The sequence below is a fragment of the Pseudopodoces humilis genome, chromosome 6, assembly GCF_049639895.1.
Source record: "Pseudopodoces humilis isolate 2021_Gansu_Grassland_sample_001 chromosome 6, ASM4963989v1, whole genome shotgun sequence".
Taxonomy (NCBI): Eukaryota; Metazoa; Chordata; class Aves; order Passeriformes; family Paridae; genus Pseudopodoces; species Pseudopodoces humilis.
The window spans coordinates 53514552-53531534 of record NC_142205.1 but is presented as its reverse complement, the minus strand read 5'-3'; the positions used below and the strand labels follow the sequence as shown (position 1 = coordinate 53531534).

The 16983-nt window shown below is 38.8% G+C and overlaps 1 protein-coding gene across 2 annotated transcripts in view; it reads right to left on the bottom strand.

Annotated features, from left to right (window-relative positions):
• Positions 1 to 6945: 6945 nt before the first annotated feature.
• The window catches only part of TECRL (trans-2,3-enoyl-CoA reductase like), a 59284-nt gene continuing 49246 nt past the window's right edge, over positions 6946 to 16983 (bottom strand). For both annotated transcript variants that reach the window (XM_005530301.3, XM_014259056.2), the window contains exons 7-12: positions 16678 to 16750; positions 14902 to 14945; positions 11254 to 11311; positions 10286 to 10371; positions 9837 to 9882; positions 6946 to 8709 (exon numbers count right to left, since the gene is read on the bottom strand). In XM_005530301.3, the coding sequence (XP_005530358.1) occupies positions 8582 to 8709; positions 9837 to 9882; positions 10286 to 10371; positions 11254 to 11311; positions 14902 to 14945; positions 16678 to 16750 (435 nt within the window). In that variant the 3' untranslated portion in view covers positions 6946 to 8581. The remainder of the gene's footprint in view (positions 8710 to 9836; positions 9883 to 10285; positions 10372 to 11253; positions 11312 to 14901; positions 14946 to 16677; positions 16751 to 16983) is intronic.

Below are 16983 nucleotides of genomic sequence, written 5' to 3'. Positions count from 1 at the left end.
TAGAGGGACACTTTGGCATCTCTGGTGGCTTCAGTCCTTTTTCCCCTGAGGCGGTTTTGGAGCCATGCAGACTGGTGACCCTACGAGAAGCCTCTTGGGCCTGAATCCCCAGGCAAGGCATGGGGAAATGCCTGAGCCATCACACCACCTGGTTATCCCTGGGAGCAAAAATCTGGGTGTACAAAAATTCTCAGTTATGCAAAGACTTTTCCCCCTCATACTCCTATGCCACATTACATTTGTTAAATAGAAGGTCAGAGCTTTCCAGAGTTCCCCCCTTGGCAGCAAGCTGAATTTTCCTGCTGCTCTTTTGACTTTTCAGTGGTCTGAAGCATCAGGTTTGGTTCACTTGCAGTTCAAGCTGTCAAACTCCCATGTACAGAGCAGCTAGAGTATGTTTCTGCTGGGGAAATCAAGCAGTACGTTTTCCAGTTTGCAGCATTCAGCCCACATGTTTTTTTCTCAGAAAACAAGGGAATGCTGCCCCTTGCACTTGCAATTTACAGTAATTAGCAAGGAAATGGTGCTTGCTTTTAGAGAAAGAAGCATACTGAGCAACTCATTCCTAAAAATAAGATTTGGAAAAGAGGCTCACATCGTGAAGTAGTACATTTTTATTCCTGGTGTAAACATAAATATTCAACACTTCTTGCAAATCAAAAATCAGAAGGGAGAAAAACAGTGATCTTTGGATTGGTTGAACTTTTTTTTTCATAGCTTATGCTGAAATGCTTAATATTTCAGCTGTGTTTGACATGCAAGTAACCAATAGATTGGTTGTATTAATTGGAAAAAAAAAAACCTAACCCAAAAAAATCCTATCTGGGACACTCTTTTTTTCAAAGAACAGATGGCTTTCTTTACTTACAGCTGTAGAATATTTTGCTGCAACATAAAGGCATATAGTATATCCTCTGGGGATGAAGGAAAATGAGATGGAGAGAAAACGTTGCAGGGAAAATCATTAGAAGCTCTAGAAATAATAGAAATACCAGGCCTGACTTTTGGTACCACTAACCTTTGTTGATTTTAAGTCCTATTTGAGATCAAGACAGGAGCAGGACCCCTACTTGCCCTGAGTTTCCCACCCTCCTCCCCCGAGGACAGCAGCAGGAGAAGCCCCATCTGCAGACATTTCTTGTGGCAGAGGACATGTTTTATGTTTTCTCTACCAGCCTGCCTGGCTTAACCTCTTGACCATCCTTCAGCTGCCTCTTAATGTGACCATTTTATCAACAACTGCAGTTAAAATGGCAGTCAGTTTAGCCAGCTCTGTCTGCTGCTGCTTGAAATTTTATGTATTGTGACCTTCTTTGTGCCCTTAATTTCTGCTGGAGATGCTCATCTCCTTGCACTGTAACCAATGAATCAATTTTATTTTCTCTGCTGAAAGTGCTGGGGGGGCGCAAAGCAAAGTTCCTCCCCCTGTTCCTTATCTCAAATAAGAAAACTCCTGCAGTTTTTCTCTCTTTGTAACTGCCTATTGATTGTGTATGTCAACTGTATGTCTGTGGGTGCTGAAGGATTTGATTTAATTTCTGTTTGCTCAATGATATCTAAAAAGTGACTGCTTGAAGGGCTGCTGAGAAGTGGGGATCTTGTCCACAGGTTTGATAATTCATGATTTGCATCTAATTATATCAGAGGGGTGTAATTACACAAGGTATTTCCTTTTACATGTTTAAGTATTCTTTTTGGATGATACATGCATCGTCAGTCCCGAGGCCCCAGAACTGCCATGGGCAGGATTGCCCCATACTGCCTTACACATGGCCAGATTTAGTGCTCTTGCATGAACTGTGTGCCAGAAAATGAAAGCCGTCATTATTCTGAGTGTTTGATGGCAGTGGATGCTGTCCTTGCTTCTGTTGTTCTGGGCAGCCCTCTGCCACCGAGAGCAAGTCAGATGTGTGCCTGAGTGAAACAGACTGGGAAGGACTAAAAGAATTGCCTAGGAATGAGAAGCAAACATCAATTACTTGCTCAAGGATGAAAAAGTTTTTGGTAGGCTACTTATTTAGATGGCTAAGCACATCTTGTGCTTGGATTCAGCTTGTGTGTGCCCTAAGGTTCTGGCTATCAGGCCAGATATCAGGGTGTGATTCCTGGGGTGTCCTGAGCAGGGCCCAGAGTTTGATCTGATGATTCTGAGGGATACCTTAAAACTCAGTATATTCTATGATTCCATGATCCAGTAGCAGGTCATGCAGTAATTCCCTGTGTAACTCAGTGAAAGTCTGTCATGTGTGTGACAATTATTCTAAAACTGGGATTTCCAAGCCAAGTGCAAAAGTGTTTGAGGTACAGCTTCCAGCAAATATTTGCATGTGATCAAATATATTATCTCTTTATTTAATTCTAGATCCATAATCAAGATCACCTTTATTAGATTTCAGGAAATCTTTATTGCACTGCCTTTCCCTGGGAGAGGTGCCCAAGGTGCTGAGCCCATGAGCAGAAGCCTGAGTGAAGTAGAAGTAGTTCTCAAATTATCATAGCCCTGTTCAGTTTGTCCCTGTATCTGTAAAAGCACAATATCTATCTTCCTTTTACCTTCTAGGGCCTGCTAAATAAGAAAATGTGTCAAACCTTTGGGGGAGAGTGTTGCTGTTTCTATTGTTACAGGTTTATAATTTCATAGCAAGATGAATGCAAACCTGGAAGAATTAAACCTCTGCTTTTGCAGAGAGAAGTCCCAAGTAGCTCCAGCTCTTCAGAGGTTCAAAGCAAAGGAAGCAAGGAGAAGCATTTTAAGGGCTCAAATAGTGCCAGGTATTGCAACTCATTGCTTGAAGATTAGCCCTGGGCTTGCAACTGGATTAAGGTGGGATGTTTGGCAAGTCTCTGAATAGAGATGAACATTGTGCTTCACATTGGAAGGATACCTAAAAATGGCAGCCAAGTATTAATGAATATATGGGGCAACAGGGCTGGATTTGGTTAACAGTGTACAAAAGATTCTACATCCTCAGAGTTTTGAAATAAAACAGGTTTTCCTGTGACATAATTGTGTATATCAAAGCTCTAAAAGGTAAGTAATTAAGAGTTTGAATGACAGGCATACAAGTCCAATGCAAAGAGATGATGTAGACCAGAGGGTGGAAGAATACAGTGAGTGTGTATATGTGACAAAAATTCCCTGTTGGTTCAAGAATAGGTGCTTTGTTTTTCATTAGATATGATATTGGAGATGTGTCATCTTTAATCCATTTCTGTCAAGCTCGGTTGTCAGAAAGAGTGAAATTTCTTTCATAAAAAGACATAGCTGCTAATCCCTAAAAGCACAGTGCAACCACATTCTGCTCCTTCCAGATCTCTAATCAAAATCGTCTGCAAAGACGCCCTAGAATCTTGGAAATGGCCTCATAATATTAATAGAAAAGATAAAAAGTACCCTTTTTTCCCTATTCTTACCTTGAGGAGAGGGACACCTTTTTAAATATTTGTTTCTTTTGTGATTTAGTGTCACAGTTTCATCAATCAACTGAAAACTCATCAACTTTTCAGTATGAATTAGAGTTAAAAAATGATTGATGTGGTAGTCTGTTTTGTTTGGAGCCTGTCTTGTAATGCTTTAAAAGAGTCCCCATATGGTGAAACCTGCAATTTTGAAACAAAAGCCTTTTCCCATTGAGTATGGCCAGGTACTCAGAATACTGAAAGGAATCAGTCATAGAGCTGTATTACTTTTTCACAGGAATAATACTATGTGTTAGGAAAAAACTGGCTAACAATCAGATTTCTTTGACAAAAGATGTGAAGTTTGCTTTTTTAAATATGGAATTCATTAGTATTATTGAATAGCTTTATCATATTTCTTTTAACTATAAATGATTTCCTCGTGCTTGGTTCCTGAGTTTTCAAAGGCTTCAGAAGTTACATAAAAGCAGGTACACAATAGAAGACCAGGTATTGTGGAGGTGTTAATACGTGGCAGATTTTTTTTTAACCTAAGCAGACGTATTTCAGGACCCATTATCTTGTCTTTTCTTTTGATAAAGTGGTTTTAGATTGACTATTACGTTCCAAGGAAATTCAACACACATTATTTCAGTCACACAGTGACCAATATTCCTCACCTGCACAACTGCTCATCCAGTTGGACAAGATGGAAAAAGATGGAAAAATAAATGTGTTCCCAAATGTCCTCTCAGGGAAGAGCTGGGTGGAAGACAGTCCCTGGTGTGCTACACAAATTAAAAACCAAACACCAGGGCCATGATAAAAGCTCTTGGAGTCAATACCTGCAGAAGGAGTTGTAAGTTTGAGTCACAGATGGCTGAAGGATGTGCAGAGACCATTAACATAAACATTCTTCTGTGATGCTGAACACATGTGTGATGTGAAAATCCCCTTTAATTGTAGCTGTAAAGCAGGCTCTGTGCACTCACCTATGATAAACCAGACCTTTCATAAAAAAATACTGCTCATATAGGTACTAATCTATGTTCAGTGACACTTCATCTACATTTATTTCTTGAACACTGGGATAGGCATAGAGTGTGTTTTTCTAAAAGATTCCATGAATGTTAATGACAAGGAATATCACTTGTAGACAGCACTTGTGCCTAGGAAAATATAGAAAATGAAAGCCAATAAAGCATCATGTGAAAAATATTAGCTTGCTGAAAAGATTTTTATGGTTTGAATTAATTTTTAGTTCAGCAACACTTGTTAAACCTATAAATAGATAAATAGTCTTTTGCCTTCCTATAGCTTTTTTCCTCTTATAGTGTGCTTTAGAAGTCTTCATATTCAGTGATTTTTATTTTATTATATTTAGTTAACACTGCAGGCTCTCTTTCAGAGAACTGCTTTGATAACAGGCTGTTTTATCTCAGTTCCTAGTGTGATAAAAGCCAATTTGGAGTCACTTATTTTATACAAAACAATGCAAAGTACAAGATATTTTGATGATAATAGCAACTTTAAAAAGGGATGACCATCTGCCTTTATTCACTTCTCCTGCTTTCAGTGTCCTTTCAAGCTCCACTTTCCCTATGGAAAGATGAAATCACAGAGATCATTTTCAGTCCTGTCAGCTGAGAAGATGTGGTAACCATCTTATAAGATAAACATATGGCTGGGTCTTAAGGGCTTTTTCAAACTGGGAATCCAAGTATAGGCTGCCAAGTTATATACAGAAGCATCTGCCATGTCAGTTCCCCATCACAACACCTCCCTGCACCACCAGAAAGCCTGAGCTGGTGCCTGCTCTTTTCCAGGTTGGCATTTTATGGCAAGAACCAGCCACAAAAATGTAGAGCTCTGTATCTGAAGGCTTAACTTTAGACTCCTTAATCTGAATGTTTTAGGAATAATTTGGGACAGATGAGACTCATCCATCTGGAGAGTTCCAACAAAAACGCAGCTGTGAGCTGCAGGGTGAGCATGGAAGGACCTGGAAGCTGAGCAATCTCTCCATATGGAACAGTGAGTGATTTTGAGATACACTTTATTCCCACTGGCAATGCCATTCACGCAGTCCTTATTGAGCAGGCCAGGAAGGATACTCCATCTGATTTATTTTTCCGTATTTCCTGACCAAACTCTTGCCTAGTCTCTGTATTTTGCTTTATTTGTGGTCTCTTGGTTCCAATGGCTTCCCTCCTGAGTAAGCAGCAATTGCCCCATACATGGGTCTGTAGCAGCTCCTCATAGCCAGCCAGAACATGTTTCCAACTTCAACCAACTTGATTTTCCTGCTGTTCAGTGCTCCTGCCTCCTCCCTTTTGTGAGGAATGTTGTAATTTGCCTCTGTGAGCTGTTATGGCTCTTATAGGAGGTTGACTTCCTTTGACCTTGAAACATGGTGGGATTCTGGTGGTGGGGTGGCCGTTTAGTAGAAGGAAGGCCCATTCCTTCCTTCTAGTGCTGGCTCTGAGAAATGAGGCCTGTGCTTAAGAGAAAACAGTCAAAGGAATTTGCTGTTGGCCACTTACTTCTGGACATACAGACCTTAATAAGGCATTTTCTCCAGGTAGTCAGCACAATTATGAGAAACTTCCCCATTAAAATGTTTGTGTGAAGACAACTGTTTTGGTTGAAAATGTGTATGGTGCTTGTGGGCTAAAACCACTGTTGATATTTTTAAATAGTAATACTTTTTTTTAACTAGGTGGGTTTCTTTTCTTTGCTTGGCTTTTTTGGTGGTCTATAAACAAAACCTCTGAAATGTTTATCAAAAAAAAGACTGGAGATTTTTATAAACTTTTTGTTTTGAAGCAGAACGTGCCCCCCATTCCAGGAAGTTAACTTACCTTTTATAATTGCATGGAACTTGCCCTGAAAATCAGAGAAGGATATGTAATACAGAGAGATCCATGAAAGTGCAGGAAGTTAGATTTATCGCTCTTTGTAAAGCTATTTAACACTGTTCAGAGCAGTTTTAGCTCATCAACAACCCACTGTTGAAAGTCAAAATATCTATCACGTTTATCTGAGACAGGCTTCTGCGATGTATCTTCATTTGTTCTTACCTAGTGCTTGCTCTCACCCTTTACTTTGCTTTTTACCTTACTTTAAAACTTCAGTCATTTACTTCAGGAGTCAAAACTCTTTTTCCCCTTACCCCATGTACTGAATAACCAACTAATAAACAGGGAGTTAACAATTCCTGAAGTATTTCCTTCATCTAAGCTGTTGAATAGGAGCCATGTTTCCAGCTATTGGAACCCCACTGGAAACATGCCTTGAACTAACTTAAAGCTGTAGCCATTGCAATCAAAAGATTTAATAGATCATTAATTGATTTTAATAAGTTACTCTCCTACTTTAAGATTGCTAAAATAAGATATTTAATAAACATCAAGGGAAAAGTATTTCAGTAGCTGGATTAAAAAAATAACCAGATAACAGCTTTTACTCATGCATCTAACATTGTCTGGAAAAGAAAATAATTTTTAAAATATTGGGGTTAAGTATTCTATTAAAGAGTACAGAAAATAATTTTTTCAAAAATAGATCTTTATTAGCAGTCTGGGTTAGAGAACTGGATATTCACTTTGATTAGGGTTTTCTGTTGAGAGGAATAAAAAATTTATTTCACAGGTAACAAGTTAAAAAATACAGAAAGTGATGTATTTACATTACAAAGATGAAATTGAGTTACAGTGGCTAATAGGATAAGTGTTGCAAGTTAGACATTAGAGGAGAGACGTGAACCCAATTTACCAGGCAAATTAACTTTGTTAGAACACTTGAGCTGGCACAAAGATAACAGTGCCTTTAGGAGACAAACTGCCTGCCTTGCTTGTGTACTCCAGTGTTTCCCTAATGATTATAAAGCTCTTTAGGCAAGATTTTTTTTCACCAGCCTAAGGGCACCAAAAGATATTGATAAATGTGCAACAGAAATCAAATGAAAGTTGGACTCAATGCCCCAGCTCTTCATATCCTAATACCTGCTGAAGCAATTCTGGTTCTTTTTCTCTGCCTAACAAAAATTCTGCTCCTGCATGACATAGGCGCATGACATTGCACTGATTTGCAAAGGGAGCTACTCTGTATTTTCAGGACTTGAATAACAAGCTCAGATAATCCCTTAAAAAATAATGTCCTGGAAAGCAAAGTAGCAGGTAGAGCCTGGCCAGCCTGAAGGGGAGCTGAAGCCTGTCAGCAGTGTCCATCTGAGGCGGTTCAGATATGGACTGAAATGCATTTGGCATCTCTTTTCTGTTTCACAGTGAGCCGTACTCCATTTCACCTTGTGCCCAAGGATTTCACAGTTCTTCATACAAGTACAATGAATGGTGTCTGGATGCAGTCAGGCACTGAACAAGAGGATCTTAACACACTTTTTAGTGCAGGAGGCTTTCTGCTCTTTCCAGACTGTTCAGTGTGAGAAAGGGATGTGGGCTTCAATGATGTACCCAAGGTTATGCCTCAAATTAGTTACAAGATGGGAAGCGGTCACAAAAGGTCCCCTTCTGGGATCATGAGGATAATCTGCCTACCTAAAAATAAAACAAAGCCAGTCCTCTTTGCAGTGAGCAGTTTAAGCCAATTCATATTAAACAATTTGCTATGAGATTTGATTTAAAAAAAAAAAAAGAAAAATTTTGTCCAAGCTAGACTAAACAGTGTTCACAGCATAGTGGTCATCCTTTGATGTGATGCTTTAGAGGAGATGAAGGAGAATGTGCTTTTTCTGTGAAATTTAATAAAAAGACTGAGAACCATCTGATGCAAAAATCCAAGACACTCTTCAACATCTAACACTGGACCTTAAAATTACCATACCTGAATGTGTGCAGACAAGTTGTGTTCATTAATTTTAGCAGCATCTGTGCCCATTTACACCAGCTAAATATCTAGCATTCAATATAAGCAATTTTCTTGTCCCTTTTCAATTAGCTCCATTACAGAAAATCTAATTAAATCATATCTTTTAGCAGGAAACAAGAATTCAAGAGCTAAATTTTTGCATTTAACTAAAACCTCTTCATCTTGAACTGTTAATTTACTGAAAAAGATATCCAGTAGTTTTTCCTCTGATCCACTTAGTTCCTGAATGAAATGGCTCATTAACTCTGAGTTGGCTCTTAAAGTGTATGTTCAGGCTGCAACTGTGGTGACAATCTCAGAAGATGATGGGAATCATAGCTGCTTTTCTCCGCACTTCTGGGTAAAATCTCTTCAGATACAGCTTGTGTTTCTTCTGGGCCCACAGAGACATCTGGATGACCATCAGGAAAGCAAAGATGCCAACTAGCAGGGAAAAAGATTTCAAGAAAACAATCATGTGTGTTCTTTCAGTGCCTGTTTCTGTAAATACAGTAGGGTTTATGGAAATATTTGCAGTCTCTTCTGTGGGCACAGACAACTCTGCAGTTTCTCTCAGCCTGGCAGTTTCTGATATACCATAGCCCAAGGCTCAGCCTCCACCTCAGAATTCACACAGATGATGTTCATTTGTTAGACACACCCTGTACCACCTCTGACTTCATCATAAATTCATATATCACAGGGCCTCCTTGGCCATGGCACTGTCTCAACCCATGGCCTCTCTTGACCATATTTCTAGTTTACTTCTGAACTGTAACGCTTCTTTGTTTCTACCTCTGGCTGCCAACCATGACAGGGAGCTGTTCTGTAATTCCCTGCTGTGTGGAGGCAGAGCTCGGCCCTAAAGCAAATAGGCAGTAGCTGACTGATCCAGCAAATAGGCATCAAATTGGGGATAATTTTACTGCATTTGCATTTTGCAAATTCATTATCCTTTGATTAATGTAGAGGTGGTTAATCAGAAACATCCATTTGGCATCCGGTCAAGTTACGTCTGGGACAATTACAGCAAGGATGAGTGTGCTGTGTATGTTGCTGCTCCTGCCATTGTAGGGACAGCCCTACATTGTCTCCAAACTTTCAGGTAATTTCCATGCCAAAGCCTAAGACACACAAATGTTTCATTTTTTTTTTCAAACAAAATTTCAATTTAATTTTTGCATGATGCAGTTTAACCCACTTTTGAAATTATTTCCTTTTTCATTTGTAAGCCACATGGGGTTACTTCTTACAAGTAGTTTTTATAGGTTTCTATTTTGAAATGGAAAATTAATTAAAAAGTGAATGTTTTGGAGAGCTCAGTCCCAGGGACCATAGTTTCGTGAGTATTTAGGTCTCTAAGGATGCAGCAAAGTACTGAGCAAGAGTCATAAATGTTATTAAGCAGGCTGCTCTTAAAAGCATCTTGGAGGTTTATCTTTTATTTATCTTTATTTATCATAATGATGGCATTATTTCATATACTATGAACTTTTTTGGCAAATTTTAGATTTCCAGAATTCTCTTCAACAAACACTTTAAATGCAGTCTTCTTTCTATTTCTAGTTTACCTGGCAGAGTTTGTGTCATCACCGTGAAACTAATCCAAGACCCAGCCTGTTGCAAAGAAAAAAGGCACAGTTTGTTGTACATTTTATGTAAAGCAAAATGACAAGTTTCCAAAAGCTCCCCATGGAAAAAGTGTGTGCTACTTGTACTGGAAATGGGAGAGAAAAAGTAGTAAGAAATTAACCTCCCAGTGTGCTGTATGGGGTGAAGAGATGGGTGGTAAATCTTTAGATCACTGGGGAGACTGCAGTGGAAGGAAATACAGACAAAAGTCCATGTGATAGTGATTTGAGGGAGAAGGAGGATCTGGTGGAGAAACGCTTGTGGGAGCAAGGAGACTCTGATTTATGGAGCACAAGGATTGATGTGCAGAGGAAACTGCATGGGGGTGCTGCAGATTCTCTGCAGACAAAGGCTGAAACAGTAGTATAAGCAAAAGAAAGTCACGTACCTCATATGTATAGTTGGGACAGGATACCAGCAGGAAGAGCCAGGTGAAGGGGTTGTAGGTTGGACTTGGAAAACAGCTTCTATTTCCTTGTGAAAGGGGAAAAAAAAGGATGGGGAAAATCAGAACCAGTTTCAGTACAGGGAGAGGGAAACTGAGCCTTATCACAGCCTGCCTATGTAACAGCAATCCCCTGGGCTCTCAGGGTACAACCTGTTAGAAAAGTTTCAGTGAAATTTTTTGAGGTAGCAAAAGCCACATTTATCGCAGTGAGAAAGAACTTAAATCATTTTTTTTTTGGCTCTTGCTGCTTTTAAACTGAATTAGGCCCCTTGCAGGAAATAACATAAGCAGTTTCCTAACCACAGTGCATGAAAACATTCCAGAATAGAAACAGACTTCTGTGTGTAAAGTTGATCATACTGCTATATTTTCTTGAAAAGGGTGTTCTAGTGGGGGAATGACACTATTAGTGTCTAAAAACATATTTTACTTTCCGGTATATATTGTATAACCTTTATTCTTATTTCACAAAATGCTGAAACCCCAGCCTGTTAAGAGCATACATATATACCTGTGTAAGTATTCATGAGTCTATCTCTGTGTATTTGAATATATGCATGCACATCTTTGCCTGAGATGAATGTGTCTAAAAACTCTGTGATATAGTTTAGAAGTTTTTGAGACTTATTTAAAATGAAATACATTTATGTCAGTCACCAGCACGCTTTAAGAACTTCAGTGCTTAAATCCATACTTAAATCGCTGTTCTGTCTAATTAAGATAAATTTGCTATAAGTTTTGAAACAACAACAGTGTTGCTAATGTTTTCTTGTCACCATTTTTTTGAAGGTGTTAGACCAATGGCATGGTTACTACTTCATCTTTCTTTATTCAATGGACGTAGGTGCATAAATTACTGTACACCAGCAGAAGATGGATAGGTTAAGGAACAGGATACAAAGACAGACCTGAATTGGTTTGGTGAGCTAATGCTACGTTGATAAAGTGATTTCCAGCTTCACACATCTGCAAGACATTAAAAACATATTTTCAGCTGTATGCCTAAAAGGCTGCGGCAATTCTGTGCAATGCACAACTAGAACCCTCCCCATTACAACTCAGTCTCTGTATCCAGGAAATACGTATTCCAAAAAACAGCCTGTGATCTCTGTCACACTCACAGGTGTCCAGTGAACACTGTGGGTGCAGCCTGGGGTGAAAGCCCCTGGCACATCTCCATAGAGCTCTGTGCAACCAGGCCTTAAGCAGGGTTCCCGTGGCCCAGCACATGCAAGATGTTTGGCCCTGGGGAGATCAGGGGGATTCCCTGGCTTGAAGGAATTCATCAAAATTATCTTGATTTTTTTCTGGATTTAATTCAAGCTGCAAAGAAGCAGGCGAAAAGCTGACCTCTGGTTTTGTAAAGATGTCACGAGTTAATGCCCCTACCCCTCTTCCTATACACGCTTTCAAAAGTGTCCAGCAAAACAGGAAGGGGGGAAAAAAAGGGTGATTAAAAAAGCAGTAGTCTCTAAAAGGCAGACTGGTTGAATGGATGGTAGTCAGGGATTGATAAAGGAAGGGAGCCAGTAGTATTCCTGGTCCTGGAACTCTCTGGTTATGCGGTGTCCAGCCATAACCAGCTGGTTGGTCTCTAACATTCAGGTATTTCAAACCTTTGGGAGAGGTACCGTTTCTCCCCACTGGGTTATACAGCCTGTAGTACAGGCTGATTTCAGATTTGCTTCAGACTTTCAGTACTTCCTCAATTTCCACTACTGAAGAATGAAAATCAATATTTACCTATATTTAAAATGGGAACTGGTAGCAAAATCAATTTAAATTCCTGAAGAAGATGACTTGTTGTCACAACTATGTAATTTTATGTATATGTTAGGTATAAACCATGTATTTTTCCCCTGCTCTGTGAAGAAAACTAAAATGGTGTATACAGTTCAAGCTCAGAGGGAACTGAACTTTTTTATTAATTTCTGGATTTGAAGACCGATTTGTTCTGTCATGCATTTTCTTACATAATTTGTCATTCTGTATTTTTCAAGACTCAAAAAAGCTTAAGAAATTAAAATAAAAAGGAAAATGTTAAAACCTAGAGATGTTAAAAGTGTGAAGTCACAAAATTAATACATAAAAGTACTTCAATTGTCATTTTTAAGTCAATTCTGAAAGTCATCCATAACAAATTTTTGTTAAAGCTAATTGAAAGCAATAGGTAACTTAATTTTATATTGAAATGTCCTATTATCTGAAAGAACATTATAGATAGAAGAATCGCTGAATAATTTTCCCTTTTTGGCAGAGAGTTTTGTGGGGGTTTTTTGGAAGGTTTAAGTCAGGTCAATTAGTAAATAGACCTGTTATTAGCTGTTGTTCTGCATGGGTAGGTAGTTACTGTTCAAGTCCTGCTGTCCTTTAAAATTCTTTTAATTCCAGCTAACTGACAATCCTCTATTATGAATACCAGATGTAAAACACTAAATAGCCAGAAAATGAAATTCCATTTTAAAATAGCATATCAGAAGCTACAACTCTAACCATAGCAATGGGTGTAATTAAAATTTACATACTTCCAATTATGAGCTGGGAACGTGATTTGTTTTTCTGATTGCTATTATTTTAAAGAAATAGGTTTTGTAGCTAAAAGTGGTTTTGTAAAACACTATAGGTAATGAGATGCCCACACTATTGTGCAGCAGGAGATATTCACACACTATAATTAACCCCTACTAATTCTACGTAAAACAAGCTAGGGGCATTTCTGCAGGGATATTTATTGGCTTAGCTTTGACTCTGCAGCTGCATTCTGCTGTGATTAACTCTCATGTCCCTCTTTAAACATGTGACTGTTAATGTTCTACATTGAGAACCACTGCTAAATTTAAGCTAGTCCTCAGTTTATCATATATAAAATACAGCGCATCAGGGAACAGCAGAGAAAAATCTGATGCTCTCTACGATTATAAAATATTGAAGCTTACACACTGTTTCCCCTCTTTATATTCTGAGTGTACCCTATGAGAAAAAACATCCCTGCAAAGCTTAATTTCTCTAAACATGAGAATCTTTCAGGAGGGCCTGCAGAAACTCTTCGTATTACTCAGTACTGTTTACAGCAGCTGTAGATGTATACACTTAAATCAGGATGTGTAATAAAGACAAAACTTTAAAAAGGGCAAAACAAAAGAAATCTTCCAAATATTTTATTCATATGTTTTAGAAACCTGTGAAAGCAGCTTCAAATTATTTTATTTTGTATGCTGATGTTTTAAGTTCATTGTCTGGGAATCTGCCAACACAAGATCTGAAAGGGAAAGGTCTTGAGTTTCCATGGGCAGGGAGTTCTCAAAAAAGCTGTAAGAATTCAGAGCCCAGACCAGGTGCTGATGCAGATCCTAAGGTGATTGACATATTTTATAGCAAACACCCCCAACAGGATTCATCCCGTTGCTTGATGGCAGAATTTTCCTAATGAGCTATAGCAGGGTACATTCCACTGCATGCAGGGAAGGATGTTTCAAAGGAAAAGGAGGCTTTCTCTAATCAGAGACTTGGATGAGGACTAGTTTTGCTGGTAGCACTGAATATTCAGGCAAGCAGTTTGCTTGGATTCAGACACCCCCTGAGCCTGGGAAGGGTGCACACAGCAAGGTTCTGAGCGTACTGCTGGCTACCAGTACCACAGCCTCCTGTCTCTGCAGTACTGGGTTGTTGCTTTTGGCCCTAGAGCCTCATGGAGCATGTGAGCTTCTTCACAGAAGTATTTTTCTTGTCTTTGCTAAACCTTATTAGAGCAAGAAAAGCTGAGAACTGCATGGACAGACTCAGAGATAAACGTTGCCAAAAATGTGACCTTTAAGGGTCCCGATTTACAAAAGCATTTAAATATTGCTAATGAGTTTTTGAATGTTTTTCTGAATGGTGTTTGCCTGAAGGAGCCTAGACATATTACTGTCCTGTCACCCTGTCATATTTCTGGAAACACATCTGTATCTGATTTTCAAAGAGGATGTTTTGGCTACTGGCCCAGCAGTTCCAGAGGACAGAGAGGATATGCATTTCCACGTGAGAACTTCTTACCAAGTTTCTGTCTCACTGTACAATTATGTTCAAACAGCAGGTTGGGTAGTCTCAGCCATCCTTCATCAGCTGCACTTTCCCTTGGCTTATCCCATTTTGGCAGGGTTTATGTATATAAATAATATTTTAAAAATCTGTTGATAGAAGTTATTCAGGGTACACAACTATTGCAAAGTCTGCTTAGCATGTAATTCTTCAGTGCTTTTTTAAAATAACAAGTTTCAGTCTGTCTAAATATTAGTGTTCCAACACAATTAACAGTAGTAATTATGCTGATGATGTCCTCATGGCTCTCAAATACAGTTCTTAAGTTTAAACTCAGTATATAAATATAAGTAGGATATTTCCTGACTGAGAAACCTTAATAGTTTAGTAATGAGTCCAGTCAAAGTATGCAAGGCTGTGGACATGGGCTCATATATATGTATACACACAAATGTACAGAAGTATTACTGCATTTTACTAAATTGTGAGTTAATCCTCTTCCATAATCCTAAATGAAACCTCATTTTTGTACGTACCAGAAAAGCAAGAGCAGCATAAGAAACTTGTTTGTGGCCAAATGCTAGAAAAGAGAATGAAATTATAAATTGCATTTTACAGTATGCACATGGTTTGCTATGGGTGAAATTAATCTAGTGCTAAGGAGCAGAAATACTTCTTTCCTGACAGGCTCTGCAGAAAGATTGGTTATTATCATACACAATAGGAAGACAATACAAACAGTAACAACGCTCTAGAAATGCCAGTTTTTACACCACTGATCTCAAGACAGTTTTCACCCAACTGTTTTTAATATTTGCCAGCCTTCATATAGCTTCAAGTGTTTTGTCAAAGCAGCTGGTGATGGTGAATCCCTTGAAAAAGCAAGGAGAGGAATGGAATGAAGGTCAGTGTCAAAATCAGGCTGAGAATTGCAGCCTTATCCATAGACCCTTCTACTTCTACGAGCAGAAAACTCAATACATAACCTATCCATAACCTTTTTTTTACTTTATTAGTGAGGCAATAGTGAGGCTTTACTACACAGCCACTACCTGCTTCACTGTCATGCAAGAAATACACTTAACATTTGTAAATTTTACCTGCCATCTGGCTGCCCTCTCCTTTTTGTGGCTGCTCCCAGACCAGTGTAGGGCTCTACTAAGTCATCTCCAAAGGTTTACGGTTCCCAAGCAAACCTTGGCCACAGCTGGGGGCACAAACCATGTGTATGTACCTCGCTTGCCTTGGCCATGTCTCATCAAGCCTTTCCTTTTGAAAACTCCTTTTCCCTGGCTGGCACAGGACTCCTCTGTGGTGCCAGAGGCATTTTAAGGCAGTGGCAAGCAATAAGAAATATTTCTTCTGGATGATTCCTCTTTTCTGTCTTGAACAATAGTTTCCCCAATAAAGAAGCTGCACTTACTGATTTGATAGCCCAGACTGCTAAAAACTGTGTCTGGGAAGGTTTCTGCATTGTTTGCAGCTGTCATCCAATGCATCACATAATTTTGAAATAGAACTTTTGTGCTAGTTTGAAAGAAAAGCAAGTGTCATGTAGGAGAAATTTTTAATTGAAAGAAATTAGCAATTTAACTGAGTGTTAACAAAAATGGCAAAGCAAATGCTTTTTCCCCGAAATTCATAGATAAATCTGAGATACAGAGGAAAAGAAAGATTAAGGTGTAACAAGGAAAGTAAAGTAGCATAAAATAAAACCCGTGTCAATTATTCTCAAAAGAAACGAAAGTCCAGAGAGCAAACAGAAAAAAAAAATCTTGAAGAAACAGCAGTGCAACAATAAAATATGATGAGAGGGAGCAAAATGATGGACGAAATCTGAAAACTAAAAAAACAAATCTTTCTGTTATTAGCAGTATGTGATAGATTTTTACTGGTTTCTCAGGGGAAAAAGAAAACAAACCTTAATTTTCATGAAAAGGATGTATCTTTAGCAAATAAATATCCCTTCCAAGAAAACGTAACCAGCTCTAGTTGTCTCCTGCATTCTTTAATACAAATGTGAAGATGAGCAAAATATATTGATCTTTGTGTTTTCCTCACTTGTCCAAAATTTCGTGTTCATAAACTGCACAGTGATTGACCATTGCTGAACAGGCACGAACAGTGGCACAAAGCAGAGGTGCTTCCAACACAACCATCTTCCTCCTGACAGGGAGCAAAGCCTAAATTCTGGCTAAATCAGTCATATGATTTGATGTGGGACCGGTTTCTTGATTTTGGAGGACTTCAGGTTACACGGCACAGACTTTTTCAAAGCGAGTTTGTCAGTTTTGTGTCGTACCCATACCTACATGGTGGTGTGTACCGTGGGTGGTTGATGTAGTATGCGATCCAGGATGTGAATCCCCAGTAAAAGGCACAGCCCTGGAACAGACAGATAATTTTTTTGAAAGGGCAGTAAGGAAGTACAAACTGTAACTTTATAAGTATAAATTCTGCCAAGTACAAAACCCGGGTGACCACTGAAAAGCTTTGCAGTTGCTTGTGTGCCTTAGAATATATATCTTTCTAAGATGTTATGAAGCCAGTAAAAAAAAAAAAATTGGGGAGAGATTGTAGATTTTTTTTTTTTAATTTTGTTGAATGTGTTTTATTCC